At 51.5% G+C, this 22,782-nt stretch overlaps 1 protein-coding gene across 4 annotated transcripts in view; it reads right to left on the bottom strand.

The window, feature by feature from the left end:
• Window positions 1–20,783, bottom strand: part of LOC137421774 (translocating chain-associated membrane protein 1) — a 93,359-nt gene extending 72,576 nt beyond the window's left edge. The window contains exons 1-4 of one of the 4 annotated variants that reach the window (XR_013622674.1): window positions 20,620–20,779; window positions 8,015–8,078; window positions 7,775–7,893; window positions 5,423–5,539 (exon numbers count right to left, since the gene is read on the bottom strand). Coding sequence is in view for 3 of the 4 variants with exons in the window: in XM_068108170.2 (XP_067964271.1) it covers window positions 5,423–5,539; window positions 7,775–7,893; window positions 8,015–8,078; window positions 20,620–20,739 (420 nt within the window). In the remaining variant the exon portion in view is untranslated. Of the gene's footprint in view, window positions 1–5,422; window positions 5,540–7,774; window positions 7,933–8,014; window positions 8,079–20,619 lie in introns of all 4 variants that reach the window. The other 3 variants (XM_068108170.2, XM_078773320.1, XM_078773319.1) reach the window with 3 other exon arrangements.
• Between the last annotated feature and the right edge of the window lie 1,999 nt (window positions 20,784–22,782).

Below are 22,782 nucleotides of genomic sequence, written 5' to 3'. Positions count from 1 at the left end.
CAGCTGTTCACCACCATCTCTTATCTTCCCCCATCCAAAACCTTGATCTTTTCTACCCCCACTAATTCACCCCAGATCCACCTTGTTTGAAATTCCAACTTCTTTCCTGGAAGTCCTGGCAGTGTCCATATGTTTATACCTCTCCCACCCCCCCCCCCCCCTTCACATGCCTCCCCCCCAAAGCCCTCTCCCTCCCACAGATCTCTCGATGTCTCCATGTCTCTTGGTCCCTGCTCTCAAATGTTGTGTTTGTGTCCTTCCCCCTCTCTCCCCATCTTGTCTACCGCTCCCGATGTTATTTGTTTTATGTGTCTGTTTGTCTTTCTGTGTGATTAATGTTCGCTCTTTCACGAGCCTCGATCTTGTATACAAAAAAAAAGAAAGAAAAAAAAAAGAAGTTGGTACTTCACTTATTTTTCAAGATATTTCGCTCACAAGGTTCAGACATATATATGGTGGCGGCCATCTTGGATTTTGACGTGGCGGCCCAATTTTCAATCGCGTTCTTCCTTATCCCGAGATACACCCACACGCCAAATTAGAAGTTGGTACTTTGCTTATTTTTCAAGATATTCATCTCACAAGATTCAGACATACATGGCGGCGGCCATCTTGGCTTTTGACGTGGCGACCCGATTTTAAACAGCGTTCTTCCTTGTGCCTAGATACACCCACACACCAGATTAGAAGTTGGTACTTCGCTTATTTTTCAAGATATGCAGGTTACAAGGTTTTTCCCTGCTTGTCGTAAAAGGGTAATTCCCTGGTAATAAAAGGGCAGGGTAATTCCCTGCTTGTCGTAAAAGGCGACAAAAAGGGTTGGCGGCAGGAAGGGCATCCGGCCGTAAAACATTGCTTCAAAAAGGGGACCAAAAAGCAAAAACAACAACAGTCCCCGAAAAAGGCCAACCCCCGCTTTGCGGGGAAAAATGGCCTCTAAATGTGGTTATTTTTAAAATATATATACACAACAATGAGGCTCATATAATAGCAAGAGCAGTATGGAAGGGAACAAAACAGAAAGGGGGAAACACCAACAGCAGAGTAGATGTGAGATCAAGGCGAGGGGGAGAAGTACACATAGGGGTGAACAAGCTGCACACAATCTGAATTAAACACAGCAAGAAGAAGAAGGGGGAAATGGGGATGAAACAGAAGGTAACAAACCAAAGGAACAACTAGCAATCTAAAAGAGGATAGGGATGGTTGAAGGGGAGTGGGTGGGGGTGGGTGCGGGGTGAGGGGGGCAATAAGAGCCCAAATGGTTTGCTGCATATAAACCATTTGGGGTATAAGAGATCATGAGTGTGGATGGGGATGACCTGAGCAAGTGGTGCACTGCTGTGAGGAAGGACTTTGAAGCCCTGAAGGGAGAAATGGGACTGAACAAACTGGGGAAGAACGGAGCAGCCTGAACAAAGGGGGAGAAGAGAGCGGACATAATAACGCAAGGGAAGATATGGGATGCAGGGGTAGACGATAGGAGGCAGAAAGCAGGGGAGAAAAGCGGGACCAGGATGTATAGGGAGAAGAGAGGGGCCGGGACTCGGGGGGAGAAGAAAGGGGCCGGGACTCGGGGGGGGGGGGGGGGGGAAAGAGAGGGGCCGGGACCCGGGGGGAGAAGAGAGGGGCCGGGACCCGGGGGGAGAAGAGAGGGGCCGCGACTCGGGGGGAGAAGAGAGGGGCCGGGACTCGGGGGGAGAAGAGAGGGGCCGGGACTCGGGGGGAGAAGAGAGGGGCCGGGACTCGGGGGGAGAAGAGAGGGGCCGGGACTCGGGGGGAGAAGAGAGGGGCCGGGACTCGGGGGGAGAAGAGAGGGGCCGGGACCCGGGGGGAGAAGAGAGGGGCCGGGACCCAGGGGGAGAAGAGAGGGGCCGGGACTCAGGGGGAGAAGAGAGGGGCCGGGACTCAGGGGGAGAAGAGAGGGGCCGGGACTCAGGGGGAGAAGAGAGGGGCCGGGACTCAGGGGGAGAAGAGAGGGGCCGGGACTCAGGGGGAGAAGAGAGGGGCCGGGACTCAGGGGGAGAAGAGGGGCCGGGACTCAGGGGGAGAAGAGAGGGGCCGGGACTCAGGGGGAGAAGAGAGGGGCCGGGACTCAGGGGGAGAAGAGAGGGGCCGGGACTCAGGGGGAGAAGAGAGGGGCCGGGACTCAGGGGGAGAAGAGAGGGGCCGGGACTCAGGGGGAGAAGAGAGGGGCCGGGACTCAGGGGGAGAAGGGAGGGGCCGGGACTCAGGGGGAGAAGGGAGGGGCCGGGACTCAGGGGGAGAAGGGAGGGGCCGGGACTCAGGGGGAGAAGGGAGGGGCCGGGACTCAGGGGGAGAAGGGAGGGGCCGGGACTCAGGGGGAGAAGGGAGGGGCCGGGACTCAGGGGGAGAAGAGAGGGGCCGGGACTCAGGGGGAGAAGAGAGGGGCCAGGACTCAGGGGGAGAAGAGAGGGGCCGGGACTCAGGGGGAGAAGAGAGGGGCCGGGACTCAGGGGGAGAAGAGAGGGGCCGGGACTCAGGGGGAGAAGAGAGGGGCCGGGACTCAGGGGGAGAAGAGAGGGGCCGGGACTCAGGGGGAGAAGAGAGGGGCCGGGACTCAGGGGGAGAAGAGAGGGGCCGGGACTCAGGGGGAGAAGAGAGGGGCCGGGACTCAGGGGGAGAAGAGAGGGGCCGGGACTCAGGGGGAGAAGAGAGGGGCCGGGACTCAGGGGGAGAAGAGAGGGGCCGGGACTCAGGGGGAGAAGAGAGGGGCCGGGACTCAGGGGGAGAAGAGAGGGGCCGGGACTCAGGGGGAGAAGAGAGGGGCCGGGACTCAGGGGGAGAAGAGAGGGGCCGGGACTCAGGGGGAGAAGAGAGGGGCCGGGACTCAGGGGGAGAAGAGAGGGGCCGGGACTCAGGGGGAGAAGAGAGGGGCCGGGACTCAGGGGGAGAAGAGAGGGGCCGGGACTCAGGGGGAGAAGAGAGGGGCCGGGACTCAGGGGGAGAAGAGAGGGGCCGGGACTCAGGGGGAGAAGAGAGGGGCCGGGACTCAGGGGGAGAAGAGAGGGGCCGGGACTCAGGGGGAGAAGAGAGGGGCCGGGACTCAGGGGGAGAAGAGAGGGGCCGGGACTCAGGGGGAGAAGAGAGGGGCCGGGACTCAGGGGGAGAAGAGAGGGGCCGGGACTCAGGGGGAGAAGAGAGGGGCCGGGACTCAGGGGGAGAAGAGAGGGGCCGGGACTCAGGGGGAGAAGAGAGGGGCCGGGACTCAGGGGGAGAAGAGAGGGGCCGGGACTCAGGGGGAGAAGAGAGGGGCCGGGACTCAGGGGGAGAAGAGAGGGGCCGGGACTCAGGGGGAGAAGAGAGGGGCCGGGACTCAGGGGGAGAAGAGAGGGGCCGGGACTCAGGGGGAGAAGAGAGGGGCCGGGACTCAGGGGGAGAAGAGAGGGGCCGGGACTCAGGGGGAGAAGAGAGGGGCCGGGACTCAGGGGGAGAAGAGAGGGGCCGGGACTCAGGGGGAGAAGAGAGGGGCCGGGACTCAGGGGGAGAAGAGAGGGGCCGGGACTCAGGGGGAGAAGAGAGGGGCCGGGACTCAGGGGGAGAAGAGAGGGGCCGGGACTCAGGGGGAGAAGAGAGGGGCCGGGACTCAGGGGGAGAAGAGAGGGGCCGGGACTCAGGGGGAGAAGAGAGGGGCCGGGACTCAGGGGGAGAAGAGAGGGGCCGGGACTCAGGGGGAGAAGAGAGGGGCCGGGACTCAGGGGGAGAAGAGAGGGGCCGGGACTCAGGGGGAGAAGAGAGGGGCCGGGACTCAGGGGGAGAAGAGAGGGGCCGGGACTCAGGGGGAGAAGAGAGGGGCCGGGACTCAGGGGGAGAAGAGAGGGGCCGGGACTCAGGGGGAGAAGAGAGGGGCCGGGACTCAGGGGGAGAAGAGAGGGGCCGGGACTCAGGGGGAGAAGAGAGGGGCCGGGACTCAGGGGGAGAAGAGAGGGGCCGGGACTCAGGGGGAGAAGAGAGGGGCCGGGACTCAGGGGGAGAAGAGAGGGGCCGGGACTCAGGGGGAGAAGAGAGGGGCCGGGACTCAGGGGGAGAAGAGAGGGGCCGGGACTCAGGGGGAGAAGAGAGGGGCCGGGACTCAGGGGGAGAAGAGAGGGGCCGGGACTCAGGGGGAGAAGAGAGGGGCCGGGACTCAGGGGGAGAAGAGAGGGGCCGGGACTCAGGGGGAGAAGAGAGGGGCCGGGACTCAGGGGGAGAAGAGAGGGGCCGGGACTCAGGGGGAGAAGAGAGGGGCCGGGACTCAGGGGGAGAAGAGAGGGGCCGGGACTCAGGGGGAGAAGAGAGGGGCCGGGACTCAGGGGGAGAAGAGAGGGGCCGGGACTCAGGGGGAGAAGAGAGGGGCCGGGACTCAGGGGGAGAAGAGAGGGGCCGGGACTCAGGGGGAGAAGAGAGGGGCCGGGACTCCGGGGGAGAAGAGAGGGGCCGGGACTCCGGGGGAGAAGAGAGGGGCCGGGACTCCGGGGGAGAAGAGAGGGGCCGGGACTCAGGGGGAGAAGAGAGGGGCCGGGACTCAGGGGGAGAAGAGAGGGGCCGGGACTCAGGGGGAGAAGAGAGGGGCCGGGACTCAGGGGGAGAAGAGAGGGGCCGGGACTCAGGGGGAGAAGAGAGGGGCCGGGACTCAGGGGGAGAAGAGAGGGGCCGGGACTCAGGGGGAGAAGAGAGGGGCCGGGACTCAGGGGGAGAAGAGAAGGGCCGGGACTCAGGGGGAGAAGAGAGGGGCCGGGACTCAGGGGGAGAAGAGAGGGGCCGGGACTCAGGGGGAGAAGAGAGGGGCCGGGACTCAGGGGGAGAAGAGAGGGGCCGGGACTCAGGGGGAGAAGAGAGGGGCCGGGACTCAGGGGGAGAAGAGAGGGGCCGGGACTCAGGGGGAGAAGAGAGGGGCCGGGACTCGGGGGGAGAAGAGAGGGGCCGGGACTCGGGGGGAGAAGAGAGGGGCCGGGACTCGGGGGGAGAAGAGAGGGGCCGGGACTCGGGGGGAGAAGAGAGGGGCCGGGACTCGGGGGGAGAAGAGAGGGGCCGGGACTCAGGGGGAGAAGAGAGGGGCCGGGACTCGGGGGGAGAAGAGAGGGGCCGGGACTCAGGGGGAGAAGAGAGGGGCCGGGACTCAGGGGGAGAAGAGAGGGGCCGGGACTCAGGGGGAGAAGAGAGGGGCCGGGATACGGGAGGAGAGGAGAGGCAGGGACGCAGGTGAAGGGGAAATATCCTCATAAATAACATGTCTTGAAGGAAGCTACCTCTGAGTGTAAGCTCTAAAATATATAAATCAGTCATGAACCGATGTTCTACATAGCCTTGGTTCTGTCAAAGCAGTTTGTTGGCTCGGATTACAACCCTGGATGGGTCAACACTCGGATGCAGTCTAAAAAAACATGTTTATAAAAATGTTAGAAGCAGCAGGATGACGTACAAAAGAGAGAATGTAGACTCCACCAAGGAAGAGGAGGAGGAAGAAGATGACAAGCTGGCCCGATTCATTGAACTTTCCATGCTTGGCTTTTGAGAGGTGCAACCGTCGGTTTATCCTCTACCGGGACATGGAGAAACATTGGTCATATAGCACACTACAATCACGCTCAGTAAGCAACACGAGATGACAGGAGTGGGAAAAAAAAAAAAATGTATATTTCTAGAGTCACGTGAAAAAGTAAGTACACCCCATGGAAAGTTTTGACTTTTTCAACATATTTCAACATACAGCTATTTGATCTTCATTTCAACAATATTGATAGATAAAGGTGATATAATATAACAAATATCATGAAACATTTACATTTTGTAGTCCATTGTATAATTTAAATAATCATCAATGCAAATTTCGCATGTGGAAAAAGTAAGTACACCGCTACATTTATCACTACTTCAAATACCTAAAATTCGAATCAGGTGCACCAGCTCAGGTGAACATGATTAGAACATCGTTAGAGAGGATCTTGGAGGAACCTGTCTTATTTAAACCTCATTTAGTTTGGTTTGCTCTTTGTTGTTGAAGTGTGCGGCGTCACCATGCCTTGATCAAAAGAGCTCTCTGAGGCCTTCAGGAAGAAGGTTATAGATGGCTATGAGTCTGGGTAGGGATCTAGAAAGATCTCCAAAAAATTTGAAATCAATCATTTGACTGTCCGGAAGATCATCGACAAGTGGAGAAGATTCCAAACAACTGCCAACTTGTACAGGCCAGGCCACCCCAGCAAGTTCAGCCGGAGAGCAGACCGCAAGATGCTGAAAGAAGTCTCTAAGAACCCCAGAATGTCATCACGGGACCTACAGGTAGCTCTTGCCACTGTTGATGTCAAAGTGCACGAGTCTACCATTAGAAAGAGGCTGCACAAATTTGATCTGCATGGGAGGTGTGCCAGGAGGAAACCTTTGCTGTCCAGAAAGAACATCAGGGCAAGACTAAAGTTTGCCAATGAACACCTCGGCAAAGACCAGCACTTCTGGAACAATGTGCTCTGGACAGATGAGTCAAAGGTAGAGCCATTTGGCCACAGTACCAGAAGACATGTTTGGTGAAAACCAAAGACAGCATTTGACCACAAGAACCTGATACCAACTGTAAAGCATGGTGGTGGAAATATTATGGTTTGGGGCAGCTTCGCTGCATCAGGGCCTGGGCAGCTCAGCATCATATAATCCACTATTAATTCTTCATTGTACCAGAGGGTGCTTGAGGATAATGTGAGGCCATCTGTCAGAAAGTTGAAGCTCAACCGAAGGTGGACCTTGCAACATGACAATGACCCTAAACATACCAGTAAATCCACCAAGGAATGGCTGAAAAGAAAGAAAAGGAAGGTTCTGGAATGGCCAAGTCAAAGTCCGGATCTAAATCCCATCGAGATGTTGTGGGGGGATTTGAAAAGAGCTGTGCATGCAAGAAACCCCTCAAACATCGCACAGCTGAAAGAATTCTGCATGGAGGAGTGGGCAAAAATTTTCCCAGTCGATGACAGAGACTGGTAGACAGTTAGAAGAAACGCCTACTTGAGGTTGTTTCTGCCAAAGGGGGCAATACACCTATTAGAGCCAAGGGTGTACTTACTTTTTCCACATGCGAAATTTGCATTTATGTTTATTGGCGCTGAGGAAGCGCCTCTAGCGATTGACTTCCAGCCAGTGTAACGCTAATTCCTGTCACAGGAATTCTGAGATCATATAAGTGGGCGTGGCAGTTCCTGATTGGTTCGTGTTGGGGAACGCCTTCTCGCTGCCGACGTGACGTAAATTCGCGCACGCGCACTGGTGATTGGCGCTGAGGAAGCGCCTCTAGCGAATGACTTCCAGCCAGTGTAACGCTAATTCCTGTCACAGGAATTCTGAGATCATATAAGTGGGCGTGGCAGTTCCTGATTGGTTCGTGTTGGGGAACGCCTTCTCGCTGCCGACGTGACGTAAATTCGCGCACGCGCACTGGTGAAGCGCGATGGTTCATGATCTCGATCTTATACTCGATCTTACTCGATCCCATATTACATGTACTTTCATTGCATACAAATTATACTTCCTCCTAGAAATTCCATGCCCGAACCTCAGCGCAATCCAAGAGGATTCACTTGTTTAAATTATACAAGGACTACAAAATGTAAATGTTTCATGATATTTGTTTTATTATATCACCTTTATCTATCAATATTGTTGAAATGAAGATCAAATAGCTGTATGTTGAAATATGTTGAAAAAGTCAAAACTTTACATGGGGTGTACTTACTTTTTCACATGACAGTATATATACATATATATATCAGTGAGTCCTCCTTACATCGAGGATGTGCTCCTGCACCATGCCGTGCAACACAATGGCCACGGTCGTGTAAAAGAACACTGTGGCACAGTCCCTGACTCCATACTCGTATACAGTCACTGGCTCCTCTCCTTCCTCTGCAAGCAGGTACATTTGCAGCACGAGTCATATGGCTGCTGCAGAGCAAAATTACTATTCAGAAGAAGAAGAGGAAGAGCAAGAGGAAAATAATCAGACACCAATCAGACAGAATCTCACCTTCTGGCAGTATTGTAATGTTGTGTTGCACCGTCAAGAACATGAGTGCACCATTTGCCGTCGTCTGCAAAAGATTTACAAATAAATTTCATTTACTTTTATGGAAAACAATCAGCAATGCAAAGGTAGTTCAGATCATGAACCATGCTCTGGAGTCCATACAGATGTCGGCACTGCAGAAGCAGTTTCTATGGCTCGGTTTACAATCCTGGATGGGTTGCCACTCTGACACAGCAAAAGTACGGGGATAGGGAACTGCAATTTTTTTTGGAGGCTAAAGACAATAAAAACCGAATTCCACTTGTGACGTGCAGCACGATTGCTCCCTTAAGCACCAAAACCACATACTCTGATCCCACACGAGTAAGAGATCCATGATGAATTCAATTTGTACACACAGATACGCACACTTATGGAATGCTGGCAGTCTCATATATAAACTGCACTCAAATTACATATATTGCAGCTCAAATTACAAATGGCATATTAATTCGAGCAGCAACAGCAAACAACGACCCGCACTTGCAAGCCGTAAAGCCTTAAAATGTTTAAACTCACCGAGATCTGCAAGTGTAGCTGACAACTTAATACGAGACTATTAGATGACTTGGCTCAAAAAGATTTAAAGTGTTGAATTACCAGCCGGAGAAACACCTCCAAGCATTACCCCATCCTGGGGGACAGCCAAGAAACACTGCCATGGCCAAAACAAACATTTTCACTCAAGAGTTGGAGCATCAACAACAACACAACACAACAACATGCATTTTAAGGCCATTTTCCCTGCTAGAGCGGGGGTTAGCCTTGCGGTCCCCATGACAATCTTCTCCATCTTGCCATATTTTCTGCATCTCTCCTTGTTAACCCCCTTTCCAGCATTTCTTCTTCCACCATCTTTAGCCAAGTCTTTCTCGGTCTTCCCCATCCTCTACTTCCTTCTACATTCCTTTCCATCACTCTTCTCAACCAGTCACTTTCATCCTTCCTCAACACATGACCAAACCATCTCAACCTGTTCCTCTTCACAACATCAATCACAGGCTCGATTCCCATCATCTTTCGCAATTCATCATTTGTCTTCCTCTCTCTCAACGATACTCCACACATCCACCGAACCATTCGCATTTCCACCCTTTCCAGCCTTCGTTGCTGCTCTACGTTCATTACCCATGTCTCGCTCCCATAAATCATAACACTTCTCACACATGCAGCATGCACCTTTCCCTTCAGCTTCAGCGACACTATCCTCCTCATCAGCACGCCACTCAGTTCCCGAAACTTCTTCCATGCACATCTCACTCGAGCAACCGTTGCCGAGTCTGATCCACCTTCTCCATTCAGCATGTCTCCGAGGTAGCAAAATGTTTTCACACCTTCCAGCTTCACACCGTCTCCAAGATCCAACTCAACATTTCCTCCATGTGCAGCTCCCTCTGTGCACACCTTACATTTGAATGTAGCTGCCACACTGGTTAATGACCCTCTCAGACCACTACATTTTTGATGAACCCACACAGCGCACATTGTACATTGAATGGAGTTCACTCCGACACCCTTCCTGCACACAGCACACGGCCACTTCCCAGTTCTTTCCACCTCACCACATGCTTTACCACTTGCCATCACATTCGTCTTTCCGATATTCACCTTCAGACCTTTTGTCTCCATACATTGATCTGCGCATGCGCAAGATTGGTCGTCACGTCTCTTCAAAGCTGTCCCCGCGCGCACGCTTTCGAAGTTAAGTAATTTTTCACAATTGTGTTTTTGTCGAATCTGTATCTTTCTTTCGGTGTATGTACCTATTGGGCTGACTTTAATAGGTTTCTTGGTGTTGGTTTTTCATACCTGTGTACAGAATCGTCGGTTTTTTCGTATCGTGTATTCTGAGGCCTAGTGTAGTACTAGTAGGCTACCGTGTCAGCCTTTGGCCTGAGGCTTTTGTTTTTGTCTCAGCGGTTCTTCGATCGTGCTGCAATTACTTTCGGTCTCTGTTTTTCACGGTCTTTTCACCCCAAACTTCCTTGTTTTAAAATCTCAAAAAAAAAACCAAAAAAAATATTTTCCTTCCCTGTTCTTATCCGCTTGTTCGTTCTTATTTGTTCGTTCGTTCTTCGACCACGTTGTTCGTGATCACGTGATCACGTTGTTAAAAAATGTTTCATCTGTCCCCTGAAGAACTTTATTTGGTCATATTCTATAACACCTTTTTCTTCTTCTTCTTCGATAAAAGAATGCTTTCGACTTGCTCACCAAATCTATTCATTCCAAAAAAAAATTCCATCTCTTACAGTGCATCTTTCATTCATTCCCTAAACTCTCCAGAACTCCACCCATCCTTCAGCGTCCTCAAATGTATTTTTGACTCGAAGGTCTCAAGAAACTCATTTTGCAATAAATGTTCGTTTCCCATTAATCGTACACTTTTCAAAATCCAATCTCACCCCTTCCCTCCAAATCTTCCCCATCACCCATCTCTTTCAAATCTTCCTCCTTGCCCCTCCCCCCCAAATCTTCCTGATCACCCATCCCTTTCAAATCTCCCCCCCTGCCCCTTCCCTCCTAAACTCCCCCCACACCCCTCCCCTCCGAGACTCTCCCTCACTCCTCCTCCTCAAAGCGTCCTCCCCGCTTCTTCCCCCTTCCAACTTTCACCTTCTTCTCCCTCAACCTTCTGCCTCACTCTTCCCCCTCCTCAAATAACACCTCACTGCGCCTCACCCAATCACCATCAAACCTCTTGTCCGCACCATTCTTCCCTTTCTCCAAGCTATTCTGTAATCTCTGACACACCTTCAACAGCTCTCCCTACCTCTTCCTCCTCTTCCACATCTTACCCTACCACTCCCCCCCCCCCCCCCCCCCCCCGTTCTGTATCCGATGCTCCCCCTTCCTCTTCTTTAACAGTATGGACCTCAAACATCCGGGGCCTTCGCTCAAACTTAACTGATCTCTCCATACAGGTTGCTTCTGACAAAGCAGACGTGATCTGCTTAACAGAAACTTTCCTCCTTCATGATGTCTCTGATTCCTTGGTATCTTTCCCAGGTTACTCCCTCCTCCGGTATGATAGACCTGAGCCTCGTCCTGGAGGTGGGGTTGCTATCTTTATAAAAAAACTCTCTTCCTCACTCGCCCTGCACTGCCCTCTCTCCACGTCACCCCCAGGAATACCTTTGGCTACGGCTTCCCCTTCGCTCCCACCTTTTGTTCATATGTGTGTTGTACCGTCCACCAAACAGTGATGACTCCATCTACATCTCGCTGTCTGATAATATGGACCAACTTCTATCTACCCATCCCAACTCTCTCTTCCTCATATGTGGTGATTTCAATTGTCACCATGCCAGTTGGCTGGGTGTGGGTACCTCTCTCACCAGCCATGGCTCTTCAGCAAAGGACTTCTGTGACTCACTGGGACTGACACAATCTGTCAATTTCCCAACCCGGATCTCAGTCAACGGAGCATCTTCTCTTCTGGACTTGGTTATGACTAACTTCCCTGAAAATGTCTGCTGCTCTTCTTGTGCTCCAATCGGCTCTTCTGATCATGTGCTTGTTAAAGTGGACATCTCTCTGACCATTCTCAGAGAGCCTCCTCAGCATTGACGAGTCTGGCATTTCACTCAGGCCAACTGGCACGGTCTTCAAGCAGCCATCAATCATCTGGACTTGTCTCCCATCACTACTGCCTCTGACATCAACTCATCCTGGGAATTCTTCCAAAGTAAATTGCTCTCTCTCATGCACAGATTTATCCCATCTCGGCTTCAGTTGTCATACCCTTCCTCCCGTCCATGGTACACGTAATCTTGTGGTGAGGCTATTGCCCAGAAACAACTTGCTTTCGTCTCCTGGAAAGCAAATCCAACGGAAGGAAATCTCATTTCCTATCACAAAGCCCGAAACAAGTGTGTGTCCACCCTCAGGAGAGCCAGGAAACAATATCTCTCCGTTCTCAGGACCGAACTCTCTTATCTGTCTCCCTCTTCCAAATCCTGGTAGCGTCTGGTCAAATCTGTTTCTGGTGTTTGTTCCCCCTCCATCCCCTCCCTCACCTCAAATGGCCACACGGCTGACTCCGCACGTGAAAAAGCTGAATGCCTCAACTCTGTGTTTGCCTCTAAATCTTGTGTCCCAAACCCATCCCTCTCTGTACCCACCGTACACAGTCGTACACAGCTGCTCCTGGACTCTTGTGTCCTTTCCTCCTGACAAGGTGGAAAAGTTTGTCAACCCTCAACTCTGATTCTGCAACTGGACCTGACGGCATCAGCCCACAGGTCCTAAAATCATGTTCTTCCGCTCTTTGACTCCCTCTCTCTGTTCTCTTCACCCTCTCTTTTGCTCAAGGTCATCTTCCATTTGCTTGGAAATCTGCCAACATCACCGCTTTGCACAAAAAAGGTGCAAAAACAGATCCCAGCAACTACAGACCAATCAGCCTTCTCCCAATGATCAGCAAAGTCATGGAATCCATCATTGCTTCAGATATGAAATCTTTCCTCTTCTCCAATGGCTTGATCTCTGATCATCAATTTGGTTTCAGACCTGGACACTCCACTCTCGACATGCTGCTTCTGCTTTCTCAACAATGGATGGAGGTCCTCAATGCCAAACAGGAAATTAGAGCAGTCTCCCTTGACATATCACGTGCCTTCGATATGGTCTGGCACCCCGCACTGCTCACCAAACTCTCCTCTTTTGGTATCCATGGAAATCTCCACGCATGGCTGGCGGACTTCCTCTCTAGTCGTAGTCAACGTGTGGCCCCGAATGGGTTTCTCTCATCTCCTCTTCCTGTTCAGGTTGGAGTTCCCCAAGGCAGTGTTCTGGCCCTGTGCTTTTTCTGGTCTTCATCAATGATCTCTCTGACTCTCTTGAAAATCCTCTCTATCTCTTTGCTGACGACTCTACTCTCTGTTGGTCCATTCTTCATCCCTCAGATCGGCAGTCTGCAGCCTCCTCACTCTCTGCAGACCTTGACAAAATCACAGACTGGGCAAACAAGTGGACCATGTCTTTCAATCCTGACAAATCTCACACTCTTACGATGTCTCTCTGAAAAGACTGACTGGACAACCCTCCCATCCACTTTCTGAATAATCCTCTCCAAGAAGTTCTGTCACTCAAGCTTTTGGGTCTCACTATCTGCCATGATCTTTCCTGGGAAAACCACATTTCAAATCTGGCCTCCAAAGCCAGTCGCCGACTGGGCATCCTCCGTCGTGCGAAGTCCTTCCTTGGCACACCTGAGCTCCTCACCACATACAAGGCTTTCATCCGCAGCTCAATGGAATACTGCTCTCCCCTCTGGGCTGGTGCTCCTGCCTCACACCTAGCTCGCCTTCACGCTGTTGAAACCAAAGCATTCAGAATCATTGGAATCTCCCGCGATGAAGCTAACTCCAAGGGCCTCTCACTCACTCACCGCAGGCAGGTTGGTGGTCTTTCCGTCTTCTACCGACTCCTCTCTGGCCTTGCCTCCCCAGCTCTCTCTGGGCTCTGTCCCGCAAATATTCCTACAGGTCGCACAAGATCTGCCTGCAACCCTCTTATGGTTAAACTGCCAAAATCAAGACTCTCTGCTCACCTTCACTCCTTCATTCCTCTTTTCTCCCGCCTCTGGAACAAACTCCCTCACTCTCTTCAATCCCACTCCACCCTCCAAGTCTTTAAAACAGCTGTTCACCACCATCTCTTATCTTCCCCCATCCAAAACCTTGATCTTTTCTACCCCCGCTAATTTCATCCCAATTCCACTTATTTGAAATACCAACTTCTGTCCTGGAAGTCCTTGGTGTCCTTGTGTTTTATGCTTCTCCCTCCCTCCCCCCCCCCCCCCCCCATCCCATGCCTCCTCCCCCCGAGCCCTCTCCCTTCCACACATCTCCCTGCTCTCGGATGTTGTGTTTGTGTGCTTCCCCTTCTCCCCATCTTGTCTTCCGCTCCCTCTTTTTGGGTATCTTGTTTGTCTGGTCGATTTGTTTGTGAAGTAAATGTTAGCTCTTTCACGAGCCTCGATTCAGTATACAAAAAAAAAAAAAAAAAAAAAATTCCTTCCACTTGTTCATCTTTTCCTTTAGTGCATCCATACTTTCCGCAATCAACACCAGATCATCTGCATACAACAACTCCCACGGTAAACCCTCCTTTACGTTCTGAGCCAGCACCTCCATCACAGCTACAAATAGTAGTGGACTTAGTACCGACCCCTGATGCACTCCCACCTTCACCTCAAACTCACCACTGTTCCCGGCCTTCGTCCTTCCAGCTGTGCGCGCTCTTTTGTACATTGCCATCACTGCTCTGATCAACCATTCCTCCACTCCTAACTTCCTCATTGCCCATGTCAATACTTTGCGTGGAACCCTATCGAATGCTTTCTCCAGATCAACAAACCCAAGAAACAACTTCTTCCTCTTCTCCATGTACTTCTCCTGCAACTGCCTCACAATAAAAAGTGCGTCTGTCATTCCTCTTCCTGGCATAAATCCAAACTGCATTTCGTCGATCTTCACTTTCTTCCTTATCCTCCTCTCCAACACCCTCATTCCATGCTCCAATAACTTTATCGCTCGGTACGAGCCACACTCTGGAGGGTCACTTTTCCCCTTGTATAGAGGGACGAGGGTACTCAGTTCCCAATCCACCAGAATGCGGCCTTCTTTCACCGCCAGATTACAGATCTCTGTCATTCTCTTCACACCCCAACTTCCTGCTGCCTTCAACATATCTCCCACAACTCCCGTCGGCCCTCCCGCTTTTCTACTCTTCATTGCTTTTATCGCTTCCTCAACTTCCTTCTCAGTTATCTTCTCTGCCGGTCCTAAAACTGGGTTACTCTCTATGTTGCCATCCCATTCATTCTCTGTATTCAACAGCATTTCCATATATCTTTTCCATCTTCCTTTATTTCCATCTGGGTCCACAACGATTTGTCCCACTTCATCCTTCAAGCAACTCACCCCCATCACATCACACCTCTCTTTCGCTATCTGCTTTGCAATCCTGAATACTGCTCTCTGACCCTCTTCCGAATCCAAGCGTTCTCCGAACATTTTCCTACATGCCTCATGCGCCTTTGCTACCTTACTTTGCAGCCTTATAACTTTCATGCTCTGCTGTTTCTGCTCCCGTACCCTTCGCCTTCTGCCACTCCTTGAACTTCTTCCTCTTCTCGTCAATCCTCTTTCTAACTTCATCATCTCACCACCATGTTTCCGAGTGCCTCGGTGGTCCTTTTGTCCATCCACATACCTCACCAACGGCTCCCAACAGACTTGCTTTCATTGACATCCAACCACTTTCAAGCTCAACCACATCATCCTCTACCCTACTCAGCCTCTCTTTTAATGCCTCCCTTACTGTCACCCCTTTCAACCTCCACACCTTCATTCTCGGTTGGTACTTCACCCGCCGAGCTCTCCTCGCACCTTTCACCCTTATGTCGCAGACGACCAAGTGGTGCAGTGAAACAGCCTCCTCCCCCGGGATCACCTTTGTGTCCCGGAGGTGCCCCCTATCTTGCCTACGCACCATCAGGTAGTCAACGGTTGTCGTCGACCCACCTGACGTGTATGTAACAAGCTTATTATCCTCTTTCTGGAACTGAGTATTACAAATCAACAAATCAGCTCCATCAGCAAACTCCAAAATCCTTTCACCTTCTCCATTTCTCACACCATATCCGTAACCCCCATGAACTCCCTCAAAACCATCCATACTCCTTCCCACATGTCCATTTAGGTCTCCTCCTACCACAACAGCTTCCTCATCTTTCACGTTTTCCATCAGCTTCTCTATCGCACACCAGAACTTGTCCTTCTCTTCATCGCTCCGACCAACCTGCGGAGCATATCCCGATATGACGTTCACCAAGAGCTTTCCAATCATCATTTTCACCATCATCAACCTATCACTCACTCTCATCACACTCACCACACCGTCTCCAAACTCCTCAGAAAACAGGACACCAACACCATTCATGCCCTCCAGGCACCCTTGCCACACAAACTTGTATTTCTGTCCCTGCCTACCCTTCACCATTCTCACACCACTTCCCTTCCATCTCGTCTCTTGCACACAACATATGTCCACTCTTCTTCTGACCAATACTTCCACCACTTCTCCTGATCTCCCTGTCATTGTCCCTACATTCCATGTCCCAAACCTCAGAAACCGATCTCCACTTCGGGCTGTTCCCTGCCCATATGTAGTTGTAATTGTCATGGTTCTCTTTTTGAGGCAATGTTTTTTTATGGCCGGATGCCCTTCCTGACGCCAGCCCTCTTAGTCGTCTCTTACGGCATGCAGGGATACGGTGTACCTATTCTAAATCCAGGGTACACACTGGGAAACGTTTAAAACATGGAAATTCTGGAGGGGGGGGGGGGGAGGGGCAGGCATCAACAAAGGAGCAAAAAATAAAATAGTATGAAACAAAGCAAATATCTCGGTCATGCAGGTGCAGGCCACTTGGGGGCAGAAGAAGAAGAAGAAGAAGAAAAAAAACTTCGAAAAGGTGAGATAACTTTGGCAGAACAAGGACACATTCAGTGAGCGTTCCTCTTTCTTCCCCACTCCGTCGGATGCAGGATTTGTGGAATCGTTGCTCCTCTCGGGTCGCAGGGAAGTGGCAGAAACAAACTCGGGTTCACAGCCCTGACGGGGTTCAGCCGTCGCACACGGGAAAAGCGGAGATTGTGCAATTTGAACTTGGAAATGGATTGCACGTACCTGGCATGGGCACAAATCTATCCCAAAGCAAGTTCCGAACCGTTATCCCGGCATCGTTTGGTACAAACAGTGCATTTAAATATTAGGTGCAGCTCATGGTTCAAACGACTGGCGAGGTCACAATGCTTTTCTTCGCCGGTTGTAGGCACAAATGTCCGCTAATCAACTGCCCAAATGTTTGATTTGGCATCACGAGTGGCCTTTCGTAAGAAATGCGGATCCCGGTCACGAACCATCCGTGGCATTTAGTCGTGCACTTGCCACCAAGTTTTGACTCAAACGAATAAATAACCTGCATGTCCTGCCGCAATTCAACGTTACAATAATTGTTGGATGCACTCGCAAACGTTGGAATTTGCTATCAGGACCCTGGGTTAACCTCGATATCTGAAAACACGACCTACGTCCCCTTCTTACAGCCACATGGACTTCAAAACTGAAAATCGCCAACAAAGCAACACAGAAGACCAAAGAGAAGAGGTTTGAAGTGATTGGGGAAGGGAACTAATCGGCTGAGTCAACATCTGCTATGCACATCGTGATTCTTTGCCACGGAGGTTGTCCTGCAGGATCCACAAACATTAAGCATCAAAACCCACAGTAACCTCAAAAGGTAACAACGCCTTCCGAAATTGGATGCAGCGTGTTAACAGCGTTAGGTGATTGTCGAGCAGTAATGAATACAATGGAGTACGAAATACACATTTGTGTTTATAAAAGCACTGCTCACAACTCCCAGACATCGAGGATAATAGGTTGACGTGGCGTTTTTAGTTTTTCTCTTTGCAACTCACACACCACCCCCCGCCCCATACCCCCCCCCCCCCCCCACCTCCCACAATCCCCCTTGCCACTCCAGCCGGCCGACCGCCTGGCTCCAGCCATTCGAGCTCTGATAAGTTGAAAGAAAGGGCTGAAAAACAAATATAATAAATATATATATCAGAGGGACCGTTCAGGTTCCCCTGGTGAGAGGGGAATGCCAGGAATCCCAGAGACTGGGAAGACGAGACAGTAAAGCGGAGAAGGAAGAGATGTCTGGTAGGGAGTGGGGAAGGAGGGAGGAAGCTGGGGACCTAAAGCCTTGAGTTTACAGGGAGGAAGTGCTGAAGAGTTTAATAAAAATTGGACCATGTTTATATTAATATCATAAAGGGTCATCTGACAGAGGGAGAATTGTATAAAATAAAACAATAGCCAGAGACCTTCCCTCACGCAGCTGTCAGCTCCAAAGGGGACAGCGGACAGACCTCAATCAGACACATGGTCCAAAAGGACAGACCTCAATCAGACACATGGTCCAAAAGGACAGACTTCGATCAGACACATGGTCCAGAAGGACAGACTTCGATCAGACACATGGTCCAGAAGGACAGACTTCGATCAGACACATGGTCCAGAAGGACAGACTTCGATCAGACACATGGTCCAGAAGGACAGACTTCAATCAGACACATGGTCCCAAAGGACACACTCGATCAGACACATGGTCCAGAAGGACAGACTTCAATCAGACACATGGTCCCAAAGGACACACTCGATCAGACACATGGTCCAGAAGGACAGACTTCGATCAGACACATGGTCCAGAAGGACAGACTTCGATCAGACAAATGGTTCAGAAGGACAGACTTCGATCAGACACATGGTCCAGAAGGACAGACTTCGATCAGACACATGGTCCAGAAGGACAGACTTCAATCAGACACATGGTCCAGAAGGACAGACTTCGATCAGACACATGGTCCAGAAGGACAGACTTCGATCAGACACATGGTCCAGAAGGACAGACTTCGATCAGACACATGGTCCAGAAGGACAGACTTCGATCAGCCACATGGTCCAGAAAGACAGACTTCGATCAGCCATGTTTGCAAACGTGTGGTGTTGGTTATACCCAAGAAAGCCATTCGGCCCCCCCCTCCCCACCTGTGATGAGCTAATGGAGGAGACGACTTGGCAATGCCCCCAAAAGGAGCAGGTTTTTCTCGTAATATAAAACTCAAAAACAAAACCACAGCACGAAAACATTGGAGAGACTAATTAATACAGTGATCAGAAGTAATGCAGTCGTGTTGACTGGCACGCCAGACCGTTAACCTGACAGTGACATACAGGACAGACAGTTAACCTGGCGGTGACAGGCAAGCCGGACAGTTAAACTGGTGCTGACCGGCACGCTGGACTGTGAACATGGCGGTGACCGACAGGCTGGATGGGTAGTTAACCTGGCGGTGACAGACAGGCCGGATGGTTAACCTGACAGTGACCAGCAGGCTTGGTCGGTACTCGGTAGTTAACCTGATGGTGACCGGCGGGCCGGCTAGTTAACCTGACGGTGACCGGTGGGCCGGCTACTTAACCTGAAGGTGACCGGCGGGCTGGCTAGTTAACCCGACGGTGACCGGCGGGCCGGCTAGTTAACCCGACGGTGACCGGCGGGCTGGCTAGTTAACCCGACGGTGACCGGCGGGCCGGCAAGTTAACCTGACGGTGACCAGCAGGCCGGCTTGTTAACCCGCCGGTGACCGGCGGGCCGGCTTGTTAACCTGACGGTAACCGGCGGCCGGCTAGTTAACCTGACGGTGACCGGCGGCCGCCTAGTTAACCTAACGGTGACCAGCAGGCCGGCTAGTTAACCTAACGGTGACCAGCAGGCCGGCTAGTTAACCTAACGGTAACCGGCAGGCCGGCTTGTTAACCTGACGGTGACCGGCGGGCCGGCTAGTTAACCTGACCGTGACAGGCAGGCCGGCTAGTTAATCTGACGGTGACCGGCAAGTTAACCTAAAGGTGACCGGCAGGCCGGCTATTTAACCTGGCGCTGACCAGCAGGCCAGCTAGTTAACCCGACGGTGACCGGCAGGCCGGCTAGTTAACCTAGCGCTGACCGGCAGGCCGGCTAGTTAACCTGACGGTGACCGGCAGGCCAGCTAGTTAACCTGACGGTGACCGGCAGGCCGGCTAGTTAACCTGACGGTGACCGGCAGGCCGGCTAGTTAACCTGACGGTGACCGGCAGGCCGGCTAGTTAACCTGACGGTGACCGGCAGGCCGGCTAGTTAACCTGACGGTGACCGGCAGGCCAGATAGTTAACCTGACGGTGACCGGCAGGCCGGATAGTTAACCTGACGGTGACCTGCAGGCCGGCTAGTTAACCTGGCGCTGACCATCAGGCCGGCTAGTTAACCTGACGGTGATCGGCAGGCCGGCTAGTTAACCTAACGGTGATTGGCAGGCCGGCTAGTTAACCTGACGGTGATCGGCAGGCCGGCTAGTTAACCTAACGGTGATCGGCAGGCCGGCTAGTTAACCTGACGGTGACCGGCAGGCCGGCTAGTTAACCTGACGCTGACCGGCAGGCCGGCTAGTTAACCTGACGGTGACCGGCAGGCCGGCTAGTTAACCTGACGGTGACCGGCAGGCCGGCTAGTTAACCTGACGGTGACCGGCAGGCCGGCTAGTTAACCTGACGCTGACCGGCAGGCCGGCTAGTTAACCCAGCGCTGACCGGCAGGCCTGCCCGCGAACCCGGCAATGACCGGTAAACTGTCGTGAGGAGATCACAACACAAGTAGTCTGTCGTAAACTGAGATGTGCAGCATTGTCGTGGTGATGCTCGGTGAGGAACTCAGTGCAACACCAGCAATGAGCAACCCGGAATAATTACCTCATTCAAAGGTTTCAAATTCAAACGCAAGGCAAGTTATTCCCTCACTGCCCACGTGGCAAACTCTGCTGTGACCAACAAGATGACAGTTCGTGCTCGTACTGTACAATCCGTGCCACATGCACACAAGAAGCTTCGAATTGAAAAAAAGTTTACGAGCCAAAGAAAATTTAAAAAACTCTCGTCCGCTTCTCACTTCGAACATGAAGGCCAATAGGAAGCAGGCGATGAGCACGGACATAATATCGACGTGGTTTTGGATGAAGAACTCATGGCTGAAGAACGCAGGACTTCTGCCCTTTCTCCGTAGGGCCATCGCCGTCCCTCCGCGGCCGCCGCCAGCGGAGAAGTTCAGTGCGCATGCGCGCCTTTCAGATCGGTTCCCATCCGCTCATGCTTTTAGACCACGCCCCTCTCTTGAAAATCGTGAGACAACGAAATTCGAACGCGTGGTGGTGACGAGGAATTCAAGAAATGTACATTTTCCGTAACAAGATTTTTTTTGCTACAAGACTAATTTGTTCATTTGGATTCCAGTGCAAGAGTTAGACATGAACAATGACAACCCTCAATTTAACCTTGGTGGTGGTGGTTCGTATATGCAGCCGGTGGCAGGTTGGTTGCATCATTTTTACCTCCGCCACCGAAGGTGGATGGAGGTTATGTTTTCACCACTGTCTGTCTGTTTGTGAACAGGATGTCTCAAAAAGCTGTGGACGAATTCGGACGAAATTTGGCAAAGAGGTAGCGTATGTGACAAAGACGAAACTACAACCTCACTCAGTAGCGAGCATACCTCCGCCTGGTGAACATTTTACGTTTTGTATCTCAGAGTAGACCAGAAAATCACAACACAGAATCAAATTAAATCAAAATCAATCACAAGAATCACCATAGGTCCAATCTTTAATACTCTGATATACGGTAGGCCTACCCCTCGTTGAAGAAGCACTTTTAAAATTCTACTAACCGGATCCGGATCTTCACCAAAATTGCATCGATTCTTCCTCGTAACACACCCAACCTGTCCACCAAGTTTCGTCCAAATTCATCCACAACGTTTTGAGATATCCTGCTGTGTATACAAGGAAATTCGGATCTTCCGAATCCGGATCTTCACCAAAATCGAATCATTTCGTCCTCCTCACATACGCTACATCTCTGCCAAATTTCGTCCGAATCCGTCCACAACTTTTTGAGACATCCTGTTCACAGACAGGGGTGAAAACAACCTCCATCCACCTTTGGTGACGGAGGTAATGATTCGATTTTGGTGAATATCCGGATTGAGCTACTATAATTTTTCAAGTGAATCTACCATTGAGAGATCGGGCGAAAAGCGATATATAACATATTTAAAAAAGTTATGAGCGTGTTATGGCAAAACTTGGTGGATGAGTTGGGTAGGTGACAACAACAAGCCGATTCGAATCCAGATCCGGCCAATCAGTGGGATCCCGGATACAAAGCATAAATTGTTCAGCCTGGGGAGGTATGTGCTCTTCCGACTGTTGTTCTATCCTGGGGGGTGCCGCTGATGTAATGCCCCCCCCCCCCCCCCCATTACCAGTAATCTGGTACTCATTTTTACAACCTCAGAAGGATCATAGACCGGATCAACCCACCTGGTGTTAATTCAACGAGTGGGCAGGGGCTCTAACTGAGGACCCTAAGATCTCAAGTCAGCCACCTTAAAGACACAATCATGAAATGTTTGTTTTAGACTTTAGAGGATGATATCCCTGACCCATGGGAGAATAATAAACCGGATAATCCTGTTTTATAATCGGACTATTTTCACTTTCGTTAAGCAAATGAGCTACTTCTGTCGATTCGCGTGACGTCACGGGGACAAAGCTCATTGACGGAAGTGTAGACGTGTAGTTCTGCATTACATCACAAGTTATTCCAGGGTTCAAGAAGCAGATGTGTCAAACTTTTCAATGTTCTCATCGTCGAGAAATTCGCCCACAGAATTCAGAAGTTGTTGTTTTTTTTGCATCCCTGACCCACCAAAAGATTGTGAAGTATCGTGTGCTTTGTGGTTCAGAAACCTAAGAACAAGCAAATTAAACATCAAAACGTATGTTCATTCAATATATTGTGTTGCTTGCGAAGACCACTGCAAACAACCAGGGGTTGTTTGTGATCAACAGGCTCGTTGACTGGGAAACAAGCCTCGGAAATTGCTGAAACACCTGTTGCTCCATGCAGGTTGTAACACATTTCTCATTTTGATTCCAATCCTGCCCGTCGCTTCCCTGGAGGGTGGAATCAAATAACAGACACACTGTCGTTTCCCAACCCCTCCTCCTGACTCCCACCACAAACCCCTCTCCCCTATCACCACAAACCCCTC

The sequence above is a fragment of the Myxine glutinosa genome, chromosome 2 (genome assembly GCF_964187855.1).
Source record: "Myxine glutinosa chromosome 2, kmMyxGlut1.1, whole genome shotgun sequence".
Classification (NCBI taxonomy): domain Eukaryota; kingdom Metazoa; phylum Chordata; class Myxini; order Myxiniformes; family Myxinidae; genus Myxine; species Myxine glutinosa.
Note: the sequence above shows the minus strand (reverse complement) of the source record. Positions and strands in the feature narration are given on the sequence as shown.